Here is a 26,776-nt window from a genome sequence, read left to right on the forward strand (position 1 = left end):
ATAGACACTGGGGAGGATATGTGCTATGGTGAGTGCTATGAAGTGTGTAAGACTAACAATTCACGACCTGTACCCCTGGGGCTAATAATACATTATATGTTAATAAAAATTTTTTTAAATGTATCTTTTATCTATGATCTCATTCTCTGAATATAATTCATATTATATCAAGACCATAAAACATTCTCTTGAATCACTCAATAGGCAAAAATATAGAGAAGAAAATAAAAACCACCAATCCAATCTTTCAGATAGCCTTCTAGACTTTTGAGTGAATACAAATAACTGAATAATCTTTTCACTAACTGCATGGTGGAATTTTCCTTCATTAAATAACCTATTATAGTAACACTGCAATATCTGAAAGTCAGTCTTAATTTTTTTTTTTAAGTCAGCCTTAATTTTTTAAAGTGGAAAAAAAAGTTCCTTTCTCAGAAGTATGTACAGCATTAACCAGGGACAATTAAATAATAAAGCAATCTGCAAAGAGAAATGCAAAATCAGTGTTAGAAGGCATGCCCCAGTAATTGTCAAGACCTTTTAAACACAATCACAGATTCTTACCTTACTATTTCACTGAAATAGGAAATTAAACTTAAAATGCCATTTGGATTACATCAAATCTGATACATGAAAAGATATTTTAACCTTCCAAATAATAGCAGATGCTAATATAATAAGCCAATGATTACCTTTCATGCCCCCCATAAACCTTCTCCCTTTCTACTCAGCTGGTCATCTGAAAGCTGCCACTGAAAGGTGGCAAGATGGCTGTGAAACTCACAAGATCGCAAAACTCTGATCACCTCACTTAGCTACCTAAAATGAAACCAGGCCAACAGGTCTAAGAGAATTAATGCTGCCTACCCTCACATTTATGACTGAGTAGAAATTATTTTAAGTACAGTTTAAAATGCTACATCTGGGGCGCCTGGGTGGCTCAGTGGGTTAAAGCCTCTGCCTTCGGCTCAGGTCATGATCCCAGGGTCCTGGGATCGAGCCCTGCATCAGGCTCTCTGCTCAGCAGGAAGCCTGTTTCGCCCCTCTCTCTGCCTGCCTCTCTGCCTAACCTGCGATCTCTGCCTATCAAATAAATAAATAAAATCTTAAAATATATATATTAAAAAATAATAAAAAATAAAATGCTACATCTGGAAATTCAATTCAGCCACAGGAGGACAAACCATTGAAAAGAACCTAGTATCAGCCATCAATCATGTATGAGATCCTCAATTGCAGATTACCCTCAAATCATACTTCTTACTCTGTTTCAAGAGTTACATGAGAATTTCAAAACTTGTGAAAATCCAACTACTAAAAAGCAGTAAATGAGAATACTAGACCACAAAGAGCCAGCTTCTTGAAAAAAAAAAAAAAAAAGCTACAAAACTTTTAAAATTACTATTTTCTCACTTTTACAAGGACTTTATTACAATATCTAATCAGGGGCACCTGGCTGGTCCAGTTGGGTACAGCGTGTGACTCGAGATCTTGGGGTTGTGAGTTCCAGTCCCACATTGGGTACAGAGATTACTTAAAAATAAAAATCTTTAAAAACAAACAAAAAGTCATCTAACCAGTAATAGTCCAGCTTCTGTCATGAAGTAATAAAATTATGTGACAGTGGATGATCATTTTATAGTGAACCTAAAACTGCTCTAAAAAAATAAAGTTCATTGGGGTGCCTGGGTGGCTCAGTTGGTTAAGCATCCTACTCTTGATTTCAGATCGGATCCCATGATCTGAGGGTCATGGGATTAAGCCCCATGACAGGCTCTGTGCTTGGTGTGGAGCCTGCTTGGGATTCTCTTTCCCTCTGCCCCCACACTTACCCCCCAAAAAAGTACATTTGAAAAAGTTGTAATTATTTTCTTTAAAGATTTTATTTACTTATTTGACAGAGAGACAGCACAAGCACGCAGAGTGAGAGAGAGAAGTAGTCTCCCTGCCGAGCAAGGAGCCTGATGTGGGACTTGATCCCAGGATCATGACCTGAGCAGAAGGCAGCTGCTTAACCACCTGAGCCACCCAGGCGTCCCGAAAAAGTTGTAATTATTGATTACTTTTCCTGATTACTAAAAGCATTATTAATTTTTTCCTATGATATACAATGTTTGACACTGATGAGAAGGGAAAGACTTACAACTAGTACTGAAAAATTACAAAATGGTATTCTGTCCTCAGTGACCCATTTTTTTGAAAATATACTATTAAAGAGACGTTTTCTATATTTTTGAACAATGCGTAATTTCTTTTATCTTTTAGCATACATTTACCATCTATATTTACTGACATTACTTTTAAAAATTATTCATCATGAAAGAAGTTTGCTAAATCATGAAGAGAATGCCATCTCTTCAGATCAAAGCCACCAGCTTCTACATACAAAAACAATTATAAAGTTGGAAGGAATCAAAGAGATATAGTCCAACTACTTCATTTTACAAAAGAAAAAATAAGGCTAGAAAGGGGTTAAAATTCTCACCCACAGTAACTCTTACTTCATGACAGAAGATGGACTATTACTGATTAGATGGTTTTCTTTAAAATTTTTTTTTAAGATTTTATTTATTTATTTGACAGACAAGAGATCACAAGTAGGCAGTGAGGCAGGCAGGGAGAGAGAGAGAGGAGGAAGCAGGCTCCCCACTGAGCAGAGCGCCGGACACGGGATTCGATCCCAGGACCCTGGAATCATGACCTGAGCCAAAGGCAGAGGCTCAACCCACTGAGCCACCCAGGTGCCCCCTGATTAGATGTTTTAATAAAGTCCTTTTACATTCTCCTGTATCAGTCTCTATGTCCAAAGTAAACCTTCCAGATAGTGAGGCCTACACTACAAGCTTCAAACTGCTTATTGGGACACCTGCCTGGCTCAGGTGGCAGAGCATGCAACTCTTGATCTCAGGGTCATGAGTCTGAGCACCATGCTGGGGAGATTACTGTACAAAATAAAACAAAACAAACCCTGCTTATTAACGCAAAGTTGTATGAAAAGGTTAGATGCTATAAAATAAAACTCCTAAAACAAAAGCTTCAAAATACTAAGAACACCATATTCCTGACAGCCTAGTCCATAAAATTTCAGCTAAATTTCACAAGGACATAATAAGTTAAAAATAATTTATTAATGAGCGCCTGGGTAGCTCAGTTGCTTAAGCGACTGCCTTTGGCTCAGGTCCCGATCCTGGAGTCCTGGGACAGAGTCCCTAATCTGTTCTCTACTCAGCAGGGAGTCTGCTTCTCCCTCTGACCCTCCCTTTCTCATGCTCTCTCTCTCACTCAAATAAATAAAATCTTTTTTAAAAAAATAATTTATTAACAAAGTAAATTGCAAAACAAGCACATAATTCTACAGAGAAAGAACTGTGAGGTTAAAGGGACTTGGATTTTACAAACCATAAGAGACTCTTAATCTCAGGAAACAAACTGAGGGTTGCTGGAGGGGTGGGGGGTGGCAGGGATGGAGTGGTTGGGTTATGGACATTGAGGAGGGTATGTGCTATGATGAGTGCTGTGAATTGTGTAAGACTGATGATTCACAGACCTGTACCCCTGGGGCAAATAATACATTACATGTTAATTTTTTTAAAAAGGGACTTGGGTTTTTACTGATAGTACTTTCAATTTTTATAACACTGTATTTCGTTGTTAATCAGACCCTCATGTTTGAGGTGAATGTGAACAATAAATATATGGGTGTTATTTTATACTATTCCAGCAACTTGTAAGTTGAAACTATTTCCAAGAAAGTTTGTTAAAGGAATTTTTTAAAAAGCAAAACGTGATTATTAACAGCAACTTTGGGGGAAAAAAGAGAAATCACTCCAACCATTCTTCTTAACAATCTAACTATTGTTAAGTTTCAAACAACCCCACTAAAGAAGGTGAGGGGAAAGAAGGTGAAGGAAAGGTGCTGACCTAAGCACCTAAGCATCTTTGGAAACCAGTACAATCTGTAAGACTAAAAGCACTGTGTAAATGTCTTATCCTCTAACTGATAAAAGTGTTTCCCACAGAGGTGTAGGTTAACAATTCTGACACCACTACACATGTGTATTAGAATTGAAGAATTAAGTAAATGGATGGTGGGTGGTGGGAGCAAGGATTCTCACTGCTGAAGTGGGAGCTTCCAAAAAGGCCAAGGAGTAGGCTAGAGTTATCCATGTAGTAATGGGTCAGAGTTGGTTAGTTTAATACAGATACAGGTGATTACATATAGAAATGCTTACAGATGGGTACACCCACCTGTATTTCTTTACTCTGTTAACTTAGAAGGCCTAGAAGCAGTGTCTTCCTGGTAGCAATGTGCACAGATCTTGGTTTCTAGTATCACTGTTCAAAAAAAGGAGCAAGGCTCCTTGGAGAAATAGCTGATTCCACGATGGCGCAGGAAATATACACGATGAGCCTCGTGCCAAAAAGTAAATGCTTAAAAACCCAAAACGATGGAATCCTGTCAGAGGGACACAAGTGCCAACTAAAAGAGTTCCACTGGCCAAAAGTGCAAAAATCTGAGCCACAAAATAAATGAGTACTGGATTATAACCCAAAGAATAAAATAAATGAGTCCATCCTGGTATCACTGAATAAATAAATTCACAGGAAGAGACAACTATCCCATGCAGAAAAATTCTGAGTAATTTATGTTGATACCCTGCCCTCCACAAGGTGGAGCATAACTCTTCAATTTTTAAATGTATATTATACATAGATAGTGACTTCCTTCCAAAGAGCTCAGTATGAAAAGGGGGGGGGGGTAATTTTACAGTAGAAAAACATCACAGATACTACTTCAACCAGGTGATTAAGGTCAACATCAACAGTGTTAAGTCACATAGGTTGTACGCTTTCCTCGTATGATGTGATGGAAATGGCACTTTACTTCTGTGGTCTTCCTCACTAAAACCCACAACCCCAGTATGATCATGAAAAAAGATTCAGACAGGGCGCCTGGGTGGCTCAGTGGGTTAAAGCCTCTGCCTTCGGCTCAGGTCATGATCCCAGGGTCCTGGGATTGAGCCCCACATCGGGCTCTCTGCTCAGCAGGGGGCCTGCTTCCTCCTCTCTCTCTGCCTGCCTCTCTGCCTATTTGTGCTCTCTGTCAAATAAATAAAAAATCTTAAAAAAAAAAAAGATTCAGACAAATCCAACTGACTGTATGAGCAGAGGAATGATGGGTAAATCTACTGCAATCAGTTCACAATATATGTAAATTAAACCACAATGCTGTAAGCCTTAAACTTATTCAGTGATGTATGTCAATTATTTCTCAATAAAACTGCACACACACACACAAAAATCCCATTTGAGGGACAGTCTACAAACACCTGATCAAAACTCCTCAAAACTGTCAAGGTCATCAAAAACAAGGAAAATTTGAGAAACTATTACAGCCAAGAAGACCCTAAAGTAACATGACAACCAAATGTTATGTGGTAACCTGTATGGGATTGTGGAACACAAAAAAGGACATTAGATTAAAAAACAAAAATCTGGGGCGCCCGGGTGGCTCAGTGGGTTAAAGCCTGTGCCTTCGGCACAGGTCATGGTCCCAGGGTCCTGGGATCAAGCCCCACATCAGGCTCTCTGCTCGGCGGGGAGCCTGTCCCCCCCGCCCCCCGCCTGCCTCTCTGCCTACTTGTGATCTCTGTCAAATAAATAAATAAAATCTTTAAAAAAAAAGTTGTATTAAAAAAACAAAAACAAAAATGTGAATAAAGTATGGAGTTTAGTTAATAATAAAGTATCAGTATTGGTTCATTAGTGTCATAAATGTATCATGCTAATGTAAGATGTTAACAGAGAAAACTGGATCTGGGGAACACAGAAACTACTATCTTCTCAATGCTTCTGAAAGTTTAAAAATGTTACAAATATTAAAGGTTATTTTTAAATATTTTTTTTTAAAACTTGTTTTAAAAAGGAAAGGGAAAAAATTATTAAGGCCTGAAGAATGCACACCAACTTGAGCACTTACACCTGAGAAGAGACTGGAAAGGAAGGGAAATCAAACTTTCCTTTACAAGTATACTGTTTTGACTTGAGTATATTAAAAGAGTATCTGTATACTAATGCCTAACAAGAAATGTTTAATTTTAAATGTCACATTTAAGCACTAAATACTAAAATCAAACTGTTATTAAACAGAAATTATTCCCTAAACCTGTGTATCTTTTCATAAACTATCCAACTTCCAGAAAAACCTCCAAATAACATTCAAGCATCTCATTAACTAGTAACTGATATTAGTATAAATGTGAATTAAAAGAAAAAAAGGCAATATTCAATTGCTAAGGGAGATAAGAAACATACATGTGAAAGGAACTGTTTTAATCAGTAAGAAAATATTTGACCACATTCTTAAATTTGAACAGTATTTAGACCCAGTATGTATAACTTTTAATAAACTGTGTTATTCAAGAAGACAAATGAGTCATCCTAATTTCAACAGCAGGAAGTGCTAAATGATGTCTAATAACACTCACTTTATTACTATACTTGGTGAAGGTGAAACAACACATCCTGCACTTCTATCTAGACAGCCACTAGAATCGACTACAACTGGATTATTTAAAGCTCAAAATTCAATGTATGGTATTTACCAACAGCCTATATTGGCAAAAATAATTTGAGAACAAAGATAAGACATCAATCTTATTATCGGCATCAATCTCTAATTAAACTGTTAGAAGCTGCTTTATCTAAACGGGCACCATCCACTATTACGAGAATATGTTCTACTAAACATATGTACTTTTTTTTTTAAGAATTTATTTATTTGAAATAGTGAGCGATGGAAGGAGAGGGGGGAGAGAGACGGAGAGAGAGAGTGTGCGCGCACAAGAAGTGGGTAGGGGTAGTGGGAGAGGAAGAAGCAGGCTCTCCACTGATCAGGGAGCCCAACAGGGTGCTGGGTCCCAGGATCCTTAACCCACTGAGCCATCCAGGTGCCCCATAAATAGCTGTACTTGTTCAAAGACAACACAATAGTAAATTCTTAAGAAACCAAAGTAATTATTTTAAAGCCCTAAGGACAGATAAATCAGAAGATGGCACTTGGGGCACCTGGGTGGCTCAGTGGGTTAAGCCTCTGCCTTCGGCACAGGTCATGATCTCAGGGTCCTGGGATCAAGCCCCACATCAGACTCTCTGCTCAGCAGGGAGCCTGCCTCTCCCTCTCTCTTTCTGCCTGCCTCTCTGTCTGCTGTGATCTCTCTGTCAAATAAACAAATAAAATCTTAAAAATAAATAAATAAAGATGGCACTTGAACCTCTTCAAGCCTTTTTTTTTATTCGTAAGAATACAAAGTCACTCTCACAGAAGGATTTATTTTATAATGTACTTTTATGTAAAGTAATGTGATATAATCCGTATCTAGCAGAAAGTAATTTGAAGTTATGAGCAGACAAACCAGTGGGTGGCATCAGCTGAGATGATGCCAGGATTTCCTCAACTGGGCCTTAGTCCCTACCCAAACTAAGGAGTTCTGCCCTGTTTTCAGTGCAAAGAGAAAATGATAAAACCAACTAAATCTCCCCTAACAAGTGGTCACCAGTAGGAACAGGCAAGAAAATTAATGGATCAGCAAGAATCCAATCACTGCTACAAAAAAATAGTCATTGCTTACTAAGAGGGAGTCAAAAAAGAATCACAGTTGTAGATCTACAGCTCCTGACACAAATTCTGTTTCCATATTCATAACAGATTATAAAAGGGGGTCTCATGATTTATTTCTCATGTAATACTAAGTGCTTATAACATCTTTTAGAGTTACACACAAAAGTATTTATGGATGTAGTAACATGATTTTTTTTTTTTTTAAGATTTTTTATTTTTTACTTGCCGAGATCACAGTAGGCAGAGAGACAGGCAGAAAGAGAGGGGGAAGCAGGCTCCCCGCTGAACAGAGAGCCCCATGCGGGGCTTGATCCCAGGACCCTGGGATCATGACCTGAGCCGAAGGCAGAGGCTTTAACCCACTGAGCCACCCAGGTGCCCCAGGATGTAATAACATGATTTCTAAGACTTGCTTCAAAATAATGGTGGGGAGTATAAATGAAACATTTCCCATTTGTTGATCACTGTTGAAGCTGAGTGATGAGTATATTCGATGAATTATACCGTATTTTAGTATACATTTGGAATTTTCATAGTAAAAAGCTGAAAATGTAAATATTAAGAAATGACTCTACTCCTACAACTCAACAAAAAGCAAAGAACCCAATTCAAAAATGGGTAAAGGACTTGAACATTCATTTCTCCAAAGAAGATTTACAGATGACCAATAAGCACATGAACAAATTCGCAATATCACTAATCATTAGGGAAATGTAAATCAAAACCACAATGAACTACAACTTCATGCCCATTAGGATGGCTTTATCAAAAAATAAGTGTTGATGAGGATGTTAAAAACTGGAACTCTTACCCACCCACCCCCTGCGAAACTGGAACTCTTACACACTGCTGGCAGGAATAAAGTAGTATAGGTACTATGGAAAAGTATTTTTTTAATCAAAAAATTTTAAGGGCGCCTGGGTGGCTCAGTCGTTAAGTCTGCCTTCGGCTCAGGTCGTGATCCCAGGGTACTGGGATTGAGCCCCATATCAGGCTCCCTGCTCAGTGGAGAGCCTGCTTCTCCCTCTCCCACTCTCCCTGCTTGTATTCCCTCTGTCTCTGTCAAATAACTAATAATTTTTTTTTTAATTTTTAAAAAATTTTAAAAAGCAGTACCATATGAAGCAGCAATTTTACTTCTGAGTAAAAAGAACTGAAAGCTGGGACTCAAAAGATACTTGTACACCCATATTCACAGCAGCATTATTCACACTGGTCAAGGGGCAGAAGCACCCCAACTGTGCACCAATGTATGAATGGATAAACAAACTTAGAATTCTGACACAGGGTACAACATGGATAAAGCCGGAGGATATGAAGCTAAATGAAATAAGCCAGCCACAAAAGGACAAATACTACATAATTCCACTTACATGAAGTATTAGAGTAATCAAATTCATAGAAAATAGAACAATGGTTGTAGGGCTGGGAAAGGGGGGAGATTGTTCAATGGGTATGGAGTTTCAGCTGGAGAAGATAAAAAAGCTCTGTACATTGATGGCAATGTTTGCCCAACAATGTGAACGTATTTAATGCCATTGAACTGTACGCTTAAAAATGGCCCAAATGGTAAATTATATATATATTCTTTTACTACAATTTTTTTTAAAGTTTTTAAAAAATACAATTCTACCCATCTCAGTATTTTTGGAAAAACTTTCTTTGATCATTGGACATACATGCCACAAATACAGCAAAATAACCTTAAAATCTTGATGTAACATTCTAAGGGATACTCTAAGATATAATTACTTTTCAAACTAAAAAAAAAAAATAAAACCACATGGGCAATTTTCGCCCCTTCCTCCAGGATCGTGACTTCATTTAACACTTTAGCATGAACATGGTTTGGCCTGGCAGAGATGAAATTTTTTCCCTGATTTATCAAAACCTTCCTCCACAATCCTGAGAGAATTTATCCAAAAAGGTATCATTCCCAAAGCAGCTCTACAATGTCATCAGCTCTGCATTACAAACTTATTAGTGATGCTTACAAGTGGGCAACTTCCTCAGTAGCCAGTAAGCCTAGAACATTCTGCAGTCTATTTGTAAGCCTACATGGCAGTATCATTGTTGCCTCCTTAGATTAGATTCCAAATCGAAAGATCTGAAAACATTTCAGGAAGTATTTGGCGAAATTCATAAAACAGGCAAAGATATATTCCACTGAGGCAAAGAGGGCTTAGAATGGATGAACAGGAATAAATGTCTTCAGAGAGAGCTACGTATTACAAAGTTCATGACACTGGGCCTCTCTACACCTTTCTGAAGCTTCTGAAGGCTTGGATATACAATCTCACCTTCAAAATGCAAAAAGGGCAAAAAAAAAAAAAATACAACCACAGGGAACCTATGAGACCAGGCTTTCTGTGTGGTCTGTCATAATGCTAAATTCAAGTAGTGCACACACTGCACTACCAATAAAAAAAACCATAAAGGCAAACTTGTGTTTGTATTTAGTAATGAATCATCAGTCTTTCATTGCATTTATTTTACTACAGAACCAGCTCTATGTGATTAACCAGATCAAACAGAAGTCAGAACTACCTTTTGTCACAACCAGACTATCATCCTCCTATCAAGTTGCCTGGACAATTCGCTGATATTCTATAATGCAAAAGCCTTTTAAATATGTATACTCTCTGACCAAGCGTTTCCACATCTGAAAATGTATACTAAGGAAAAGAGCTGAAGATGTATGTAAATGATGTATGTAAACTTCAGTGAAGAAAAAAAATTATGAACATACTTAGTGACCAAGAGGCAACTGACTTGAACTATAGTACAACCACAGTTACATGCTATGCAGACATGAAAATAGTAACCTACCTTATATAGCTATATTGTTTGCCTCTGTACATACATGTGAACAAATACACATACACAAATGCACGTGTGTGAGAACAAGATACACATGGGCACAGTGGGTGTGTAAACATACATATGTACACATATGCACCAAATGTATACAAGTATAATCAGAGGCCCATGGAATGGTACATGTGTACAAAGATGTGCCTGTATATGTATGTATGGGAACATAAAAAAATACATAGGCACATTATCTATGTTAATGCATATGCTTATATTTGGAACGTGAGCCTGTGTTTTAAGTAGGTGAGTGTGTATTTATCCTTGTAATCACTACTTAGAGGCTGTGACCTTGAGTAAGTTAATGAGCCTCTTGGAGTCTTGACTTTGTCATCTATACAGTAATACCAAACCCTGCCTCATGGGGGTTTTATGAAGATTAGTGAAATAATGGATATAAAGCACTTAGTACCGTGATTGGCACATAGTAAATGCTCAGTCAATATTAGCTTTCCTTATCTGTACCCATGTATACTAATTTATAGTTACGTATATTTACATACCTGTAAGTCCACAAAGATACACATCAAAATATTAACTTTGGTTACCTATGAGTGATAGATTTTTACTGTCGGGCTTTTTAGGGGGAGAGCTGGCTTACATATTTTGCAATTTTTCTAGGAAGATTCTTTTTTTTTTCCCCATGTTTTTTGGAGGTTATTTCTAAAACACAATGATTTTTAAAAATAAAAATGATCTGTCCCTGACATACCTCAATTCTGCTTTTTAAAAACTATTAACTACTTCACGAAGGAATACATAGTTTCAATACTCTACCAAATTTTTTGTATTCCAGCAATATGTCAGCATTACCTGATAGCTCAAGAAGATGGCAGTACAAAGAAAAGCCACAGCTTTTTGCTTGTTTGCCTTATCCGAAGCAGGATGAAAAGAATGAATCAGATCACAGTGTGGTATATGTGTGGTTTCTGAACACTGCGAAGACAGTTAAGTGACTTAAGTGACACCTGCCATTTGTGTTTTATTAAAGCAGGGAGGAACCCAGAGTCTGGCCCAAGGTCATACAAAAAAGCATGTGCCAGACCCCAGGCTGTGAGAGATCTGAGGACTAGACTGCATTGCCACAGTTTGGGTGTGCTTATGAAACCAAGAAGCTAAATTCTTAACCAGTCATTTCAGAAGTCCACTGGAGGAGAGAGGAAATTACAACACAGGCCTGATGACAGCAAAACAAACTGGTAACTGGCTGTACTGGGTTAATCTAGATGTTTTAATCATACTGCTTTTCCTTATTTCTAAAATAAAAACTTTAGCTCATCAATGATAGGACACTTAAATTTCATAAAAGCACGCCTGACATATGTATAAAAATTCTATCAAAAACATCTGAAACGACAAAAAGCTAGCAGTTATCTGCTGTTCCAATCAACACCAGTTCCTACCTGGCTTAATTCCCACAATTATGATGTATTAGGTTAAATACCACTAAAAACCCTGCAGATTGTCTCTGAATTTCCGAGGGGGAACCCAGCTACAGAGACAGGCAAGTAAAACAAGCAGCTCTTTTCCCCAGGGCCTCAAATTATAAATTATAACCGGGATAATACTCCTATACATTTCCTCCCCAGCCATGCTATTAAATCTCCTTAAACGTCATTTCCAAGCTTTTAAAACACACACCGAGGCACACGCCCTGCAGCCTTCCACCAAGCTCGACATTTTGGGGCATCGCCCCAATTAAACATCGCCTTTCCCAAACCTACTGCGAACTGCGGACTTGCCTCTCGTCTCATTTTTTTGACTTCTGTCTTAAAACGGAGGCAAGGTGGATGGGTTTCGACAAACAGACTAGGCTCTGAAACCCTGAACAATCCTCTCGTCGCGGGGAGCTGTCGGCCGCAGTAGCAGCGATTTTAATCTTTTCTCTCCACCTCGTTTCCTTTCCCACCTCATGCTTGCCTTTTTTTTTTCCCCCCTTTCCAATGACATCAAACCAAAAGTGGAGCAAGAAAAACTGAATGCCCCCGGGTCGCTGCCTCCCGAGGGTGGCGACTTCTGCCTCGGGGACCCGCCCGCCGCGGGAACTGCGGAAGACGCTGCGGGGTAAAGGTTTTCCACCGCCCCAGTGCAGCCCCAGGTCGCGGAGGGATGGGCCGGGCCGGCGGCGGCCTCGAATCTGAGCGCGGGGCTCGCCCGGCCCGCCCGGCCCGCCCGGCCCGCCCAGGCCCCGCGCGGCCTGTGCAGCCGCGGCGTCGCGTCAGCCACAAGCTGGGCCAGAGACGCGCGCGAAGCGGCCGGCAGGGCAGGGTCGGGGGCCCAGCGCCGGACGCTGGGGGGCGGGACTCGGCGCTGCTCACCTGCTGGTACCGACTGCCGCAAGCCGGCTCCACCGCCGCCAGCGCCGCCAACGCCAACGCCATGGCGCAGCGGGCCGCAGGGAAGGAAGGCGAGCGAGCGAGCTAAAGGGGCGCGGGCGCTGCGGCCTGGGAGCCCGGGGAGGCCAAGGGGGACGCGCCTCGGGTGGGTCTCGATGGCCGCCGCCGCTTCCAGGGAAGCCGCTCTCCTCGGGCCGTGCGCGCCGCCGTCGTCGCCGCCGCCGCCAAGGCTCCGACGCGGCCCCTGGGGAGGAGGCGGAGACGCCGATGACGACGCTGCGCCGCCGCCCCGCCCTCGACTCGCGCCGCGCCGCCCTGCCAGGCCTCGCCCTGCGCCGCGCCTCGAGTCCCGCGGAGCCGCCGCTTGGGGTGAGGTTGGCCGCTCGTCCGCCGTGCGGCCCGGGGGCTGAAGCGTTCCGCGGAGAGGCCGCTGAAAAAGAATTACCCACTGAGGAGCACCTCATGAAAGAAAGCTTTGAGCTTTCTACGTGTGTTCTCTTCTTAACCCTCGTCTCACACCCCGACCTGGGGGCCACGGCCCCATCTAAGAGGTCGTTGGCGCGCAGGGAGGGTGACAGCCTGGTACGGCAGCAATCTGATCCCTGGTACTTGCTGCCCAATCTCGGTTCTTTTCCAAGTCCCTTCTTGTCTGCCGTCTTCGTGGATTAGGGGTCTGTCGACCGCAGGGCAGAGGCCAAATACCGTCCAGTGGCGGTGGGAAGTGTAAGAAATTCACGTTTTGTTGTCCATGCCGTTCCCATTTGTTGAGCACGGCTCATAAATCCTCTTACCTGCTATTTGGCCATTACAGAAAAGTTTCCTAACCTACATCCTCCAGAACTCCTTGGATCTCAAACCAACCCTAGGATGGATGATAATAATAGCATCTTCCTTTTTATACAGCCTTCAGTATTTTAACACCCTCATCTGTAAAGACATGCTATTTTTCTGTCTTATACATATATATGTATATATATTCTGATATATATAAAATATATAATTATAAAATAATTATATTTTAATTTGTAATTATAATTACTATTTATTTATTTAAAGAAGGCTCCACCCAGCGTGGAGCCCAACCTCTGGCTTGAACTCAGGACCCTGAGATCAACACCCAAGCTGAAAACAAGCGTTGGGCTGTTAACCCACTGAGCCATCCAGGAGCCTGCCCATGATATTTTTCTTTTTTGGTGGGCAGCAAAGCGAAGTTTATTAAGTGATAGCAAAGTGATAATACAAAGCTCTGGAAGAGGGAGGAGACCCCAGAGGGTTACCCCACTCCATGATATTTTTCTGAACCAAAGCTCTCTGAAGAGGGGACATGAAGGGCCAAAATCCAAAGATTCAGCCATGCTGAGAGCTTTCCTGATAGCAAGGAACATTTGCAAAGGCTGTGACAGGAGTGAGAGCTTGCCTTGCTGAAAAACTGAAAGGAGGCAGGCAGAATTGCCATATAGGCGGTACAATTACCAATGTTCCCCACATGAGGACATTAAGCTTGAAGAGATTAAATATCTCACCCAAGGCTAGTGAGGGGGAAAGCTGGAATGTAAACCCATTAAACCAGAATTGTTAACCATTACTGTGCAACTAAATTATAAACTCTGTGAAGATGAAAGTATGTATCGCTTAAATATTTTTATATCTCCTATAGCATCTAGCACAGCACACATATGAGGTCTGCTGTTTTCCTTCTGTCATACCCAGCCACCTGGAATTGCTTCTACCCACAAGTCCAACACTGGGGTGGGAGAGGGGTGGGGGGTGTGGGGTGGAAAGGATATTTGAAGCTTTTTGCAATTCTCATTTCTTCTTGATTGCCTTTCCAACTTAGTCATCTAGAGTTGGTGTTAATATAATTATTGTTTTAGCTCTGATTTTCAAGTTTAGTTAACTACATATTTTTTCACCGTAGGTATGTTTGAACCTACTCTGAGGTTTCTGCATACATGAGCTAATTGTAATCAATAAAAAATCTAGATATTTATCTTCCTCACTTTAAGTTCTCCATCAGTTTCCAAACTCCTACATGTCTGTCCCAAAATCCAAGTGTTAGCCTCACATATTTTCACTTTGGAGAAGTGAACAAATCCAGCAAGATGCCAATCTGAAAGTCCCAAAGTGGTATACTCCTTACTCTGTCCCTTAACTGCTTTCAATCCAGAGAAACCACCTTTAAATGTAATAAGGTACAGTCAACCATTCTACACATAATGTCCTACCTTGTGGTCTTACATGAAGGGAAAAAAATGTCAAATTTGAAATGCTTTAAAATCTCACCAGTAAAAAGTAGAAACCCAGATAACTTTGCCCAGATATCTAAATTTACGTGTAAGGAGGAATAAAAAAAAGTCTGTGCTGCCGCATATGGCTATGGGAGCAACAGCTGCCATCTTTACACACGTCGGCAGCATGGTGACGTTTGTGGAAAAGATGTTGTTACCCTTCCCATCTACTTCTTTCCTAAATTACTTTCTCCCTCAATAGCGATACACTCCCTGCTTATGAACAAAATATAAATACTGGGCTTTCTCCCTGAAATATTTTCTCTTGAAAGAAAAAATAATTCATCTGCAGCTTCCAGTCTCCCTTTCCTACTCCTTTTCTGATACCCTGAACGAAACTGTTTTGTGTTCACAGTGAAGTCTTGGTCCTTCTCTCTCTCTCTCTCTCTCTCTCTCAGTTCCCCACAAAGCCTTTATTAAACAAATGGAGATGATTTGTGTTGATTCAATGGATGGGTAAATTGGGAAGTTGAGAAACTGAGTCACCGCTGTATAAGGTCTCCAGTTGGCAAGCAAACTGTACAGTGAAGGGGAAAACTGAATTTCAGACTCACATATCCATGCCTGCTGCAAGCCAAGCAGACAGCAAAGATAATCCAAGGCTATAAAAATTGCACTCTTTGGCTTCATCTGAAGATGTTGTCAAAGAGAGTTTCCACAGAGAAAGTTATTAATTTCAGATTGCTGCACTTAGAAACTTATTTCCCCACAGAATAGCAGTAATACTTTCCATGTGCAATACTCTTTATGTGAATTGCTGACTCTGAATCATCCATCCTGAGAGAGAAGAGAAATATTATGGAAAGTAAGAGCATAGCTCATGTCCGTTTCTCTACTCCCCTCACCCCCTTTAGATAAAAATCTCCTCCAGAATAGATGTAGTCTTCAGACTTTCACATCCACCTGAGGCATGTCCTCGGCAGTACTGAGCTCAATAAGTAACCAAAAAGGGTTTGTTAAATTTTAAACAAAGCTTCATTGGTCTAATATCTCATTTCAAGCTCTGAATGTCTCCTGCTAATCTTTTTTTTTTAAGATTTTATTTATTTATTTGATGGAGAGATAGAGAGCACAAGTTAGCAGAACAGCAGGCAGAGGGAGAGAGAGAAGCAGGCCCTCTGCTGAGCAGGGACCCCGATGTGGGGCTCCATCCCAGGACTCTGGAATCATGACCTAAGTTGAAAGCAGCCACTTAACCAACTGAGCCACCCAGGCACCCCTGTCTCCAGCTAATCTCTACAGAGCTCCCACCGAACCATGCATTTCCATTTCCACTTACTTATTCCTTCGTTTAATTCTCATTACATTACTATGAGTTTCGTTAAAGGAAGGTGATATCTTCAAATTACAAATAAAGAAATTAAAAAAATAAAGAAATTATCTACTGATAATTACTACTGTTTGTGAAGCACCTTCTGGATCTTGGACCCTTCCACCTGTCGTCTCCTTAATTCTCAAAACAAACCCAGTCTGCAGCAAAGAAATTCAGGAGATTACATCACTGGCTCAGCTAGTGATGGTGGAACCAGGATGCAAACCTAGATCTGTCTGATAACAAAACTTGAGGACTGCTATATGTAGAGGAGAGTATAAGATATAGAAGAACAAGCCTCATCTTTGGAGTCTCTGCAGTGAAATAGAGAAGATAGTCAACACAGACTCAAGACATTTTTTCAACTATGAAAACTGCAATTAGGGACGCCTGGGTGGCTCAGTGGGTTAAGCCTCTGCCTTCGGCTCAGGTCATGATCCCAGGGTCCTGGAATTGAGCCCTGCATCGGGCTCTCTGCTCTGTGGGGAGCCTGCTTCCCCCTCCCCCTCTGCCTGCCTCTCTGCCTACTTGTGATCTCTCTCTCTGTCAAATAAATAAGTAAAATCTTTAAAAAAAACCCAAAAACCTTGCAATTTAATTACCGCTGTTTTGGGTTATATTAACTAAAGATGATGAAGAGAATCATGTGATCATGTATGATAATCAGGTAAGGATTGAAGAGAGTTTTTTTTTAATATTATATTTATTTATTTGATAGAGAGAGAGAGAGAGACAGCGAGAGAGAGAACACAAGCAGGGGGAGTGGGAGAGGGAGAAGCAAGCTTTCCAGCAGAGCAGGGAGCCCGATGCAGGGCTCGATCCCAGGATCCCGGGATCATGACCCAAGCCCAAGGCAGATACTTAATGACTGAGCTACGTAGGCACCCCAAAGAGAAAGGGTTTTGAATGAGAAAAAGGTTTTGCCATGAATGGAAAGAGGGGAAGGCACATCCAGTCATGAGTATGCTTGTACAAAAGCTTAGAACAGGGGTAGATAGTATTGGAAATATTTTGGAGTTTGTGGGCCACAAGTTTTCTGTCACAACTACTCTAACTTTGCCACTATATCACCAACATGGCCATAGATAATATCAAGCAAATTGGATGGCTGTGTTCCAATAGCACTTTATTTATCGACACTGAAATTTGAATTTCTTATTTTCAAATGTCATGACATAATTATGTTTCTCTTGATTTTTTTTTCAACTATATAAGAATGTAAAAATTATGGTTAACTCTCAGGTCATACAAAACCAGGCAGTATGCTAGATTTGGCCCCCAAGCAGAAGATGGCCAGCCCCTAGCTTCCTGGCAGGACAAAAAAAGTTTATGTACTAAGAGCTTGAGTAGGAATTTTAAACCACAGAGTAATACAGAAGGCCTAATGGACAGGCAAGGGAAACAGAGAAGAGGATGGGAACTTATAAAAGATCTTAAAATACAAGTGGCTTCTTCAAAAAAGTAAGTCAGAGAAAAATTATTAGTCAGTTAAGGATTCATCATGAGATTTCTGATTCCTTGACTTATCTTCTTGCTCCTGCAATGCAATTGATTTATTCGTTCAACAAGTATTAATTGAGCACCAATCTGGGCAATTGCTGTGGCTTTCTGCCTAAAACCTGGAACTACAAAAGAATAGTTTCTTGTTTATTCTCCAAAATGAAATGAAGAAACGCTAAGTGTGGGTATTTAACATACCACAAGATTTGGTATGCTATGTCTTCACGTTTATTCATTTCTAACTATTTTCTAACTTCACTTGTGATTTCTTAGACCCATTGGTTACTAAGCAGTGTGTGGCCTCATTTTGACTTATCCATGCATTCCCCAAATTTCTTTCTGTCATTGGTTGCTAATTTTATTCCACCGTGATTGGAGAACATACTTTGTATTTTTTCAACCCTTTTAAATGTATTGAGGTTTGCTTTATGCCCTAGCCTATGGTTTACCCTGGAGAATGTTCCATGTTCACCTGAAAAGAATGTCTATTCTGCTATTGTTGGGTGGAGTGTTCTCTAGATGTGTCTATTGAGTCTAGTTAGCTTATAGTGTAATTCAAGTCTTCTATTTCCTTGTTGATCTTCTGGCTAGTTGATCTTCTGGCTAACCATTATTGAAAGTGGATTATTGCAGTCTCCCACCTGTAACTGTAGAACCATCTATTTCTTCCTCCACTGGTATCAGTTTTGCTTCATATAGTGTAGTGCGTTACGGTTAGGCACATATACATTTATAGTATTTACTTATTTTACACACTGTCATGATCCAAAAAGGATTTAAGTGACTGAAGTATAGCAAAGAAATCATAGATTAGAAGTAGATGAGAAAGAAAAAGCAGAACAAAAATAGCAACATGAAATAAGACCTTGCCTTCTTGTTCACCATTATCTCCATATGAACACAGCCCAGCATATAATGGGCCCTTGTAGGATTGAAAGAACATCAGGAATGAGTTTAACACAAAAATGAAGTTATACATGTTACAAGTCCATCGATGAAATGGAGACCTGATTGGTTATACAACTGACAGGGAACCTGAGCTAAATAAAATAGGATACCAAGACCAACAGAGAAATTTCTTCCAAGAGTCCTCAGTAACATTTAATTATAAAGATGCTGAACTGACCCATCGGTCCTAAATGGAATATATTGAATAATGAATTGAATAAATGGAATACACATGCTTTAAATTTGGGGGAGCCCAGCCCCCGCCAGGAGAGATGCTGTAACTTGGTCTTCCGTGTATTGACTGCCACATTTTATTGTATAAATAGTACATTGACACAGTTCAGGGATAGCCAGACGATTATAGTCTATGCAAACAACACTCCCCCCACCCTGATTTGGGCAACAAACAACCTATCCAACCACAGGAGGCGTCCCCATAAAATCTTTAAGTGATTTCCCTCCCGACAAATGGCTCACAATATATTTAGGGGTGGCAAAGGAATGAGGAATGAAGAACAGCGACATGTCCACAAGGAAATCGAGCATCTAATTCTCATCTTTGACCCAGCGTACCAACCAATTGCTTTAACTAAGTGTCTTGAACACAAAAACAAGGTAAGTAGGGAAAGTGCCATCTCAGGCTGATTCCCAAGACAAGAAAAGGGTTTCTCACATTTCCCCAACAGGAATTTTCTCCCTATGTTCAAGGAGTATCATAAGAAACAGGATTACACGAGGGAAATACTAAAACTGCACTGCCTGCTGTGTGTCGGGGGAGATAGTAATCATGCTAATTATGACAACAAAGACGCGCCCTCTCCCCCCCCCACCCCTGGACAGGGGCCCCCAATGGAAGAAGTTAGTTTAAACTATGTGATGTTAGCTTAAACTCAGCCATAGCTTGTAGGCATGTAGAGAACTCTGCCCGGGTGACTCAGAACAGCCCTTAGGCAAAGGACAAGGGAGACTCTCCAGTTCTAAATAAGATTATGTGAGGACCAGGAAATAATATCTTAGTTTTATTTTTTTAATTTCTTTTAAAGATTTTATTTATTTGACAGAGAGAGAGAGCACAAGCGGGGTAATAGGCAGAGGGGAAGCAAGCTCCCTGCTAAGCAAGGAGCCCGATGCAGGGCTCTGATCCCCAGTGCGGGGATCATAACCTGAGCTGAAGGCAGACGCTTAACCAACTAAGCCACCCAGGTGCCTCCATACCTTAGTTTTAAAGCTGTGTTGAAATCCTAATTATTCAGGAGCTCCTCTAACATTATCCCTGTGTGGGGCTCTCCCTCATTCACATTTTCAGTACCTGAAGCCCACAGATGGAGCAAAGACAAGCCCCCTTCTATGCCAAATTCCTCCTCTGGAGTCAGCCATGCCATGATAGAGTAATGGTACAAGGTGGGATGGCACCTGGCACACAGCCTTTCCAGAACTGATGGTGACAAAACAGATTTCAGTTTTAAATAGTAATTGGCCACTGGCTCAGGGGCTAAATGGAAGCTGTATTCTTCTCTTTTGAAACATCATTCTCTTGCCTCGACTTTCCTTTACCTTTTAAGCCAGTATCACTCTGTAAGCAGACATGGCCAACATACAAGTCTACAGGTCTTCCAGAACATTGGCTTAAATTGCCACTGATGTTTCTCACCATAAACATTTAAAGACGCATTTTTTTATCATTCACTGCCCTAAAAAAGGTGCATCTGGTATCACTGCCTCCAAGGCCACTACTTTAATGATCACACATACTGAGCACTTACTTTATGCCAGGAACTAAGCCAAGCAATCTACATTTTTCATCTTTTCTGCTGTTCATTAGAAACACATGAGGTAGAATCTATTTTATGCCTACCCTCTGGATGAGGGAACAAGTTGCATGATGATAATTATCTTGCCTATGGGTGTGTGTGTCATAGAAGACAAGAGCTATAAGGGTTTTTGAGATCATTTCGTTTGATCCTTCATTTGACAGATGAGGAAACTGAGCTCAGAGAGATTAAGTCATATGCCTGTGATCACACAGCCAGGATGTGGCGGAGCTGCTATGGAACATAAGGTTCCTTCCATCCCTGAACCAGACAATCTACCACTTTGGATTAACACACATCACCCTGGCCTCCTGTATTCTGAGAGCATGTGGCCCAAGCTTTTGTGATTCGAGGATTTGTTCCATCCCCAATGTGCTGTCCTCATGCAACCAAACTAGGGTTCAGAAGAAAGGGGAGAGGCGGTATTGTGCTCTCTCTGCTACCAATAGATGATAAAGTCAAGCTACATGACTCAGAACATGCTGAAGCTCTTGGCCCTTCACAACTTTCCCCACAGGAAACCCACCAAGTTCTTGGTTACCTTCCGAGTGTTCGGGGGTGGCACAGAACACATCCAAAAATAGATCTGTCTCCAGCTCTCCCAGAAGAGACTTGCAGCCTAAAAATGTCACTCCCTCTCCCTTTCAAAACAGACATCACTGCCTGGGGCTTAGCCCTTCCTTCCCAACCTGGCAGCTGCCTAAGGATAAGCTTTCCTCCCACCTGCAAACTAGACTTACTTCTTAGGGAGTGGAGAGAAATGCCAATTGTCAGTAGGAAAAAAAGACCTTTCATCAGTTCTTGGACAACAATTGCTCTTCTAGGCAGATTGATTTCAAGCAAAAAGTCTGGTCTCTTAACTCCTGAAGACCAACTAATTGGGACAATGCAGGTAAAAGTACTTTGTAAACTGCGGATACCACATGCCTTTGCATGTATTCCCTGAATCTTCAAAATTGAGGAAGTGGAATGGATGAATTATCTAATGATCCCCCTGGTGACACAGATTTTCCAGCCACAGAGAGCCAGGAAGTTTTCCTGGCCAGGGCTTTCTGTGGATAACTCCTTGTGTGCTGACATGAGATTAGGATGACTGCAAAAGCCGCTCTGAGGCTGGGTTCATGCAGGCTCCAGGAGGGTGCTGGGTACATGAATGAGGTAGAAAGAGTTGCAATCGGTCAGCAGAACTGAGGAATCAGAGAGACAGCCTCATCTGACTGTGGGAGGATCTCCCAGTTGAGTCTCTGCCACTGTGTTGACCTGGAGCTTGTCTTAATACAAAGAATGTTTACTAGCTTCTTACCGGGTGCATAAGCTACTTGAGCTCCGTGGAACATCTTGTCATGGAACAGAGGTGTTAGCAGGTCTTTGATTTTATTCATGCAATCACTCATTCAGTAAGTGCATATTTAATTCTTACTCTACAGGCAGCTTTCTGTTTAAAAAAAAACAACAAAAAACAAAAACTCCTGTTTTCTGCCCACATGTAAAGCCCATGTAAAGTATATAGTGAGTATAACTTGTAGGTAAATATGTTTTATTTAAAAAAGAAAAGTAAAGAAGGGCCATTTTCCCATTGCATCCACTCCCTGCCATCTCCACACCCCACACCATAAACTAGAGGTCGCTTTTGGGATACTGTCTCTTCCTGGGAACTATTGTGCTCCTGGAAAGCACTCATTTCAGGGCTTTGGGTGTTTATAATGGGATGTTCAAAGGCAGGGGAGATGTGTCTGACTCATGCTACCTTTCCCATGTGCAGAACAGAGAGCAGTAATCTATCACAACACTCCCACTGAGGTCAGATGCAAGTAAGAATTCTTCTTCTTCTTCTTCTTTTTTTTTTTAAGATTTTATCTATTTATTTGTCAGATAGAGAGAGAACACAAGCAGGGGAGCAGCAGGCAGAGGGAAAAGCAGGCAAAGGGAGAAACAGCCTCCCCACTGAGCAAGGAGCCTGATGTGGAACTTGATCCCAGATACCTGGGATCATGACCTGAGCTGGAGGCAGACATTTAACTGACTGAGCCACGCAGGCATCCCGATGCTGGTAAGAATTCTAACACAGGGTTCTGAGAAGTCACTACCATGTGTCTGGAGCTGGCAGGTAAATTCTAATCCATCTACCTCCTCTTTCCATCTGTCTATTTTTGACCAAGTTCAAGAGAAGTTCAGGAAAGTAAGAAATGGTCATAGGTGCAGGAGTGGATGGGAAAGATGCCATAGAGGAAGGCAACTTTAGCTTTATCCTGTAGGATCCATCAAAAATGGGTAGAGTGGGCACATAGGTTAAAGGAGAGGGGAAGATGTTTGCTGTGCTGAAGTTTTGTGCAGTTTAAAAAAGTGTAGTCAAATCTATGTCTCCCTTCTTCTTTTTTGTAATGACTCTTGCCTATAAATTACAAAGACCTTCTTCATCCCCAAGATCATGAAAACATTTACCTACATTTTCTCCTAGGACTTTTTTTCTTACATGGACATATTTGATCAAGTTCAGTTTATTTTGGGGTAAGGAATATGGTAGAAATCCAGGGTTGTGTTTTTTTTTTTTAAATGGGTAGATAGATCTCATACCATTTGTGGAATAATCATTTAAGAAGCGTCCATCATATACAAAATCCCCTTACATATATGAGCTTATTTCTGGAACTCTGATTCTTTTGTCACTCATCTATTGTGAGTCCTTGCTTTTTAGAAAACTCAATTCACAAAATTCTCACATACAAATTCAATCTAAAGAAACAGAATTCTCCAGGCTGCTGCCCTAACTGTCCTGAAATGACTCAATTTCAAGAGCTTAAATATATATGTATTTATACACACACATACACACCTTTTTAAAGAGAACGAGAGACAGAGTGTGTGCACGCATGTTGGGAGGGACGGAGAGGGAGAGAGAATCTTAAGCAGGCTTCATGTTTGCTGTAGAGCCCAACCTGGGGCTCTATTCCCCAACCCCAAGATTAGGACCTGAGTCAAAATCAAGAGTTGGGCGCTCAACAGACAGACCCACCTAGGGCGCCCTTGCATACTTTTTTTTATATAACAGGTTTATGGACATATAACTTTCATTCTATAGAATTAATCCATTTAAAATGCACAATTCAGTAGTTTTTCTGTATATTTGCAATGTGCCACAGTCAATTTTAGAACACCTTCTTCACCCCAAAAAGAAATCCTGTATCCATTCATAGTCATTCCTCATTTCCTCCCAAATGGGGACCCTGCCAGCCCCTGGCAACCACTAACCAACTTTCTGTCCCTACAAATTTGCCTAGCCGGGTCATTTCATGTAAATAGAATCATATAGTGTGTGACCTTTTGTGTCTGGCTTCTTTCACCTGGCAGAATTTTTTCAAAGTTCAGCTATGTAATAGCCTGTATATCTATACTTCATCTCTTTCTATTGTTGAATAATCCATGGTATAGATGTACTATGCCATGGATATATGTGTAACCATTTACCAAATGATGGATATTTTGGTCATTTCCACGTTTTGCCTATTATGAATAATATCATTGCGAACACTTGTGTACAAGTTTTTATGTGGATTATACACTCCTTTTAAAAGGAGCATTATCTTAAAAAAATAAAATAAGGGCACCTGGGTGGCTCAGTGGGTTAAGGCCTCCGCCTTCGGCTTGGGTTGTGATCCCAGGTCCTGAGATTGAGCCCCGCATCAGGCTCCCTGCTCAGCAGGGAGCCTGCTTCCCCCTCTCTCTCTGCCTGCCTCTCTGCCTACTTGTGATCTCTGTCTGTCAAATAAATAAATCTTTTTTAAAAATAAAATAAAATAAGATAAAAAGGAGCATTATCTTTTGCCTAAAGTCATATACTTCTTTGCAAGACTAGACCAGTGAGGCATCTTTTTAGGATGATTAAAGTTTCCTTCCTTACACTCTTATTTCTTTAGAGCCAAATGTAATTTTACTTGTGGAGGCCTTCATCCTGTCAGTCTATGCTAATTTGAACCACCATGAAGTCAAATTAATGGAAAAATCCATTAAGAAAACTCCAGTCCAGTAAAGAACACGACTGGTGGGTGCTGCAAAGCATCCAGTGGTAAAGATGGAGGTGTTGCTGAAGCAAAATGTACAAAATCACTAATATCACTTTTTAAAGTTCTTCTCTTTATGGGGTGCTTAGCTGACTCAGGCTGGTAGTGTACAACTCTGGATCTCAGAGTCATGTATTCAAATTTTACATTGAGGGGTAGAGTTTACTGAAATAAATTATAGGGACGCCTGGGTGGCTCAGTCAGTTAAGTGTCCAACTCTTGGTTTCAGCTCAGGTCATGAGCTCGGTGTCATAGGATCAAGCCCCATGTGGGGCTCTGCACTCAGAAGGGAGTCTGGGATTCTCTGCTTCTCCTTCTGTCCCTCCCCCTGCTTATGCTGTCTCTCTCTCTGTCCTCTCCCTAAAATAAATAAATTAAATATTTACATAAATAATAAAATCATTTTAAAAGAACGTTATTTTCTTGGAAAGAATAGGATCCAGATAATTTAATTCATTTACTCATGACCTAGAGGTTCAATTTTTTTTTTGAGCTTCAATTTTTATTCTTTTTGTTTTAAAAACATTTAATTTATTTATTTGACAGACATAGAGAGCAGGAACACAAGCAGGGGGTGTGGGAGAGGGAGAGCAGGCTTCCCGCCCAGCAGAGAGCCCAATGTGGGGCTCGATCCCAGGACCCTGGGATCATGACCTGAGCCGAAGACAAATCCTTAAGGACTGAGCCACCCAGGCGCCCCTCAAATTTTATTCTTTTTTAAAGATCCTATTGATGGGATGTCTGGGTGGCTCAGTCAGTTAAGCATCTGCCTTTGGCTCGGGTCATGACCCCAGTCCTGGAATCGATTACCGCATCAGGCTCCTTGCTCAGCAGGGAGACTGCTTCTCCATCTGCCTGTTGCTCTCCCTGCTTGTGCTCTCTCTCTCTCTCTGACAAATGAATAAATAAAATCTTAAAAAAAAATAAAGATCCCATTTATTTATTTTAGGGAAGGGGGGAGGGGCAGAGGAAGAGAGAGAACCTGGAGCCAACTCCAACCTGAGCAGGAGCCCCATGTGGGGCTCAATTCCACCATCCAGAGATCATGACCTGAGCTGAAATCAAGAGTCTGTCATTTAAGTGATTGAGCCACCCAGGACTCTAAGGTTCAGTTTTTAAACTAGCTTAAACATTCAGTAAATTTTCTCTGTTAATCCTGCCATTAGCAGGCTTACCACTGACAAGTTTCAGTGAAATAAATCAAAGCAAAACAAACAGACATAGATTAATAGATCCTACTCCCCAGCTAGACTCTAAATTCTTGAGAACAAAGACTGCATCTTTGTTTATGGTAGGCACACCATAAATATACTGTATTTGTTTAGTATAGGAATGAGGGAAGGGGTATCCAGAATCAGATTTCTGGCCCTTGCCCCACCTACCTGCTCCCACTCTGCTGTTTATGCTCCTCCAGAGATCCAGGCTTCACCCAGTTCTAAGGGACATAGCAGGATTTACCTAAGGCAGGCATGGTTTCAAGACTGTTTTTAGCATTTTTGAGGAAGGGAAGGGGCCACGTCAACTAGAAAACCGGATGGATCCTGTTTGGTTATATCCTTTATCTGCCAATTTTGAAAGGACAGAAGTTTCTTCCTACTTTGTGGACTTTGTACCAGAAAACAAAAATGAAAACACAGAAAAGAATTTAAATACTAAATCACACTGGCTTGACCAAATTTGAAAGGGGGCTGTGGAAGCGAACAGACCTTGCGATGTAAGCCTCACACCCTCCTCACAGGGCTCCCTCCTGACCTCTCTGTGGCGTTTCATTGCAGCTTGGGGACAAATAGAATAAGCAGACCTTTCAATGCAGCTATTTTCAACACCAAGTCCAGGTAGCCCATGCTGATAGCCCACATTGAGCAAGAAACCCCTTCATGGCCCAGGCAGCCATGGACTCTGCCAGACACGTGGAGGGCAAACAGCAGGGATGTCCAAAAGCCCCTTTCAGGCAAAGGCCTCTTTGCTTCTCCTTACTTCAACCTTGCTAGACATGCCACACCACAGGTGACATGTTTTACCTAGAAGTGC

The 26,776-nt window shown here is 41.1% G+C and overlaps 1 protein-coding gene across 3 annotated transcripts in view; it reads right to left on the reverse strand.

The window, feature by feature from the left end:
- Positions 1 to 26,776, reverse strand: part of NDFIP1 (Nedd4 family interacting protein 1) — a 74,018-nt gene that overhangs the window by 41,672 nt on the left and 5,570 nt on the right. Inside the window, exon 1 of one of the 3 annotated variants that reach the window (XM_032844260.1) lies at positions 12,811 to 13,040. The exons of 1 other annotated variant lie outside the window; for it this stretch is intronic. In XM_032844260.1, coding sequence (XP_032700151.1) covers positions 12,811 to 12,873 — 63 coding nt within the window. In that variant the 5' untranslated portion in view covers positions 12,874 to 13,040. Of the gene's footprint in view, positions 1 to 12,234; positions 12,262 to 12,810; positions 13,041 to 26,776 lie in introns of those variants that run through there. One more of the 3 variants, XM_032844263.1, reaches the window with a different exon arrangement.

The sequence above is a fragment of the Lontra canadensis genome, unplaced genomic scaffold, assembly GCF_010015895.1.
Source record: "Lontra canadensis isolate GAN:19392208 unplaced genomic scaffold, GSC_riverotter_1.0 scaffold149, whole genome shotgun sequence".
Classification (NCBI taxonomy): domain Eukaryota; kingdom Metazoa; phylum Chordata; class Mammalia; order Carnivora; family Mustelidae; genus Lontra; species Lontra canadensis.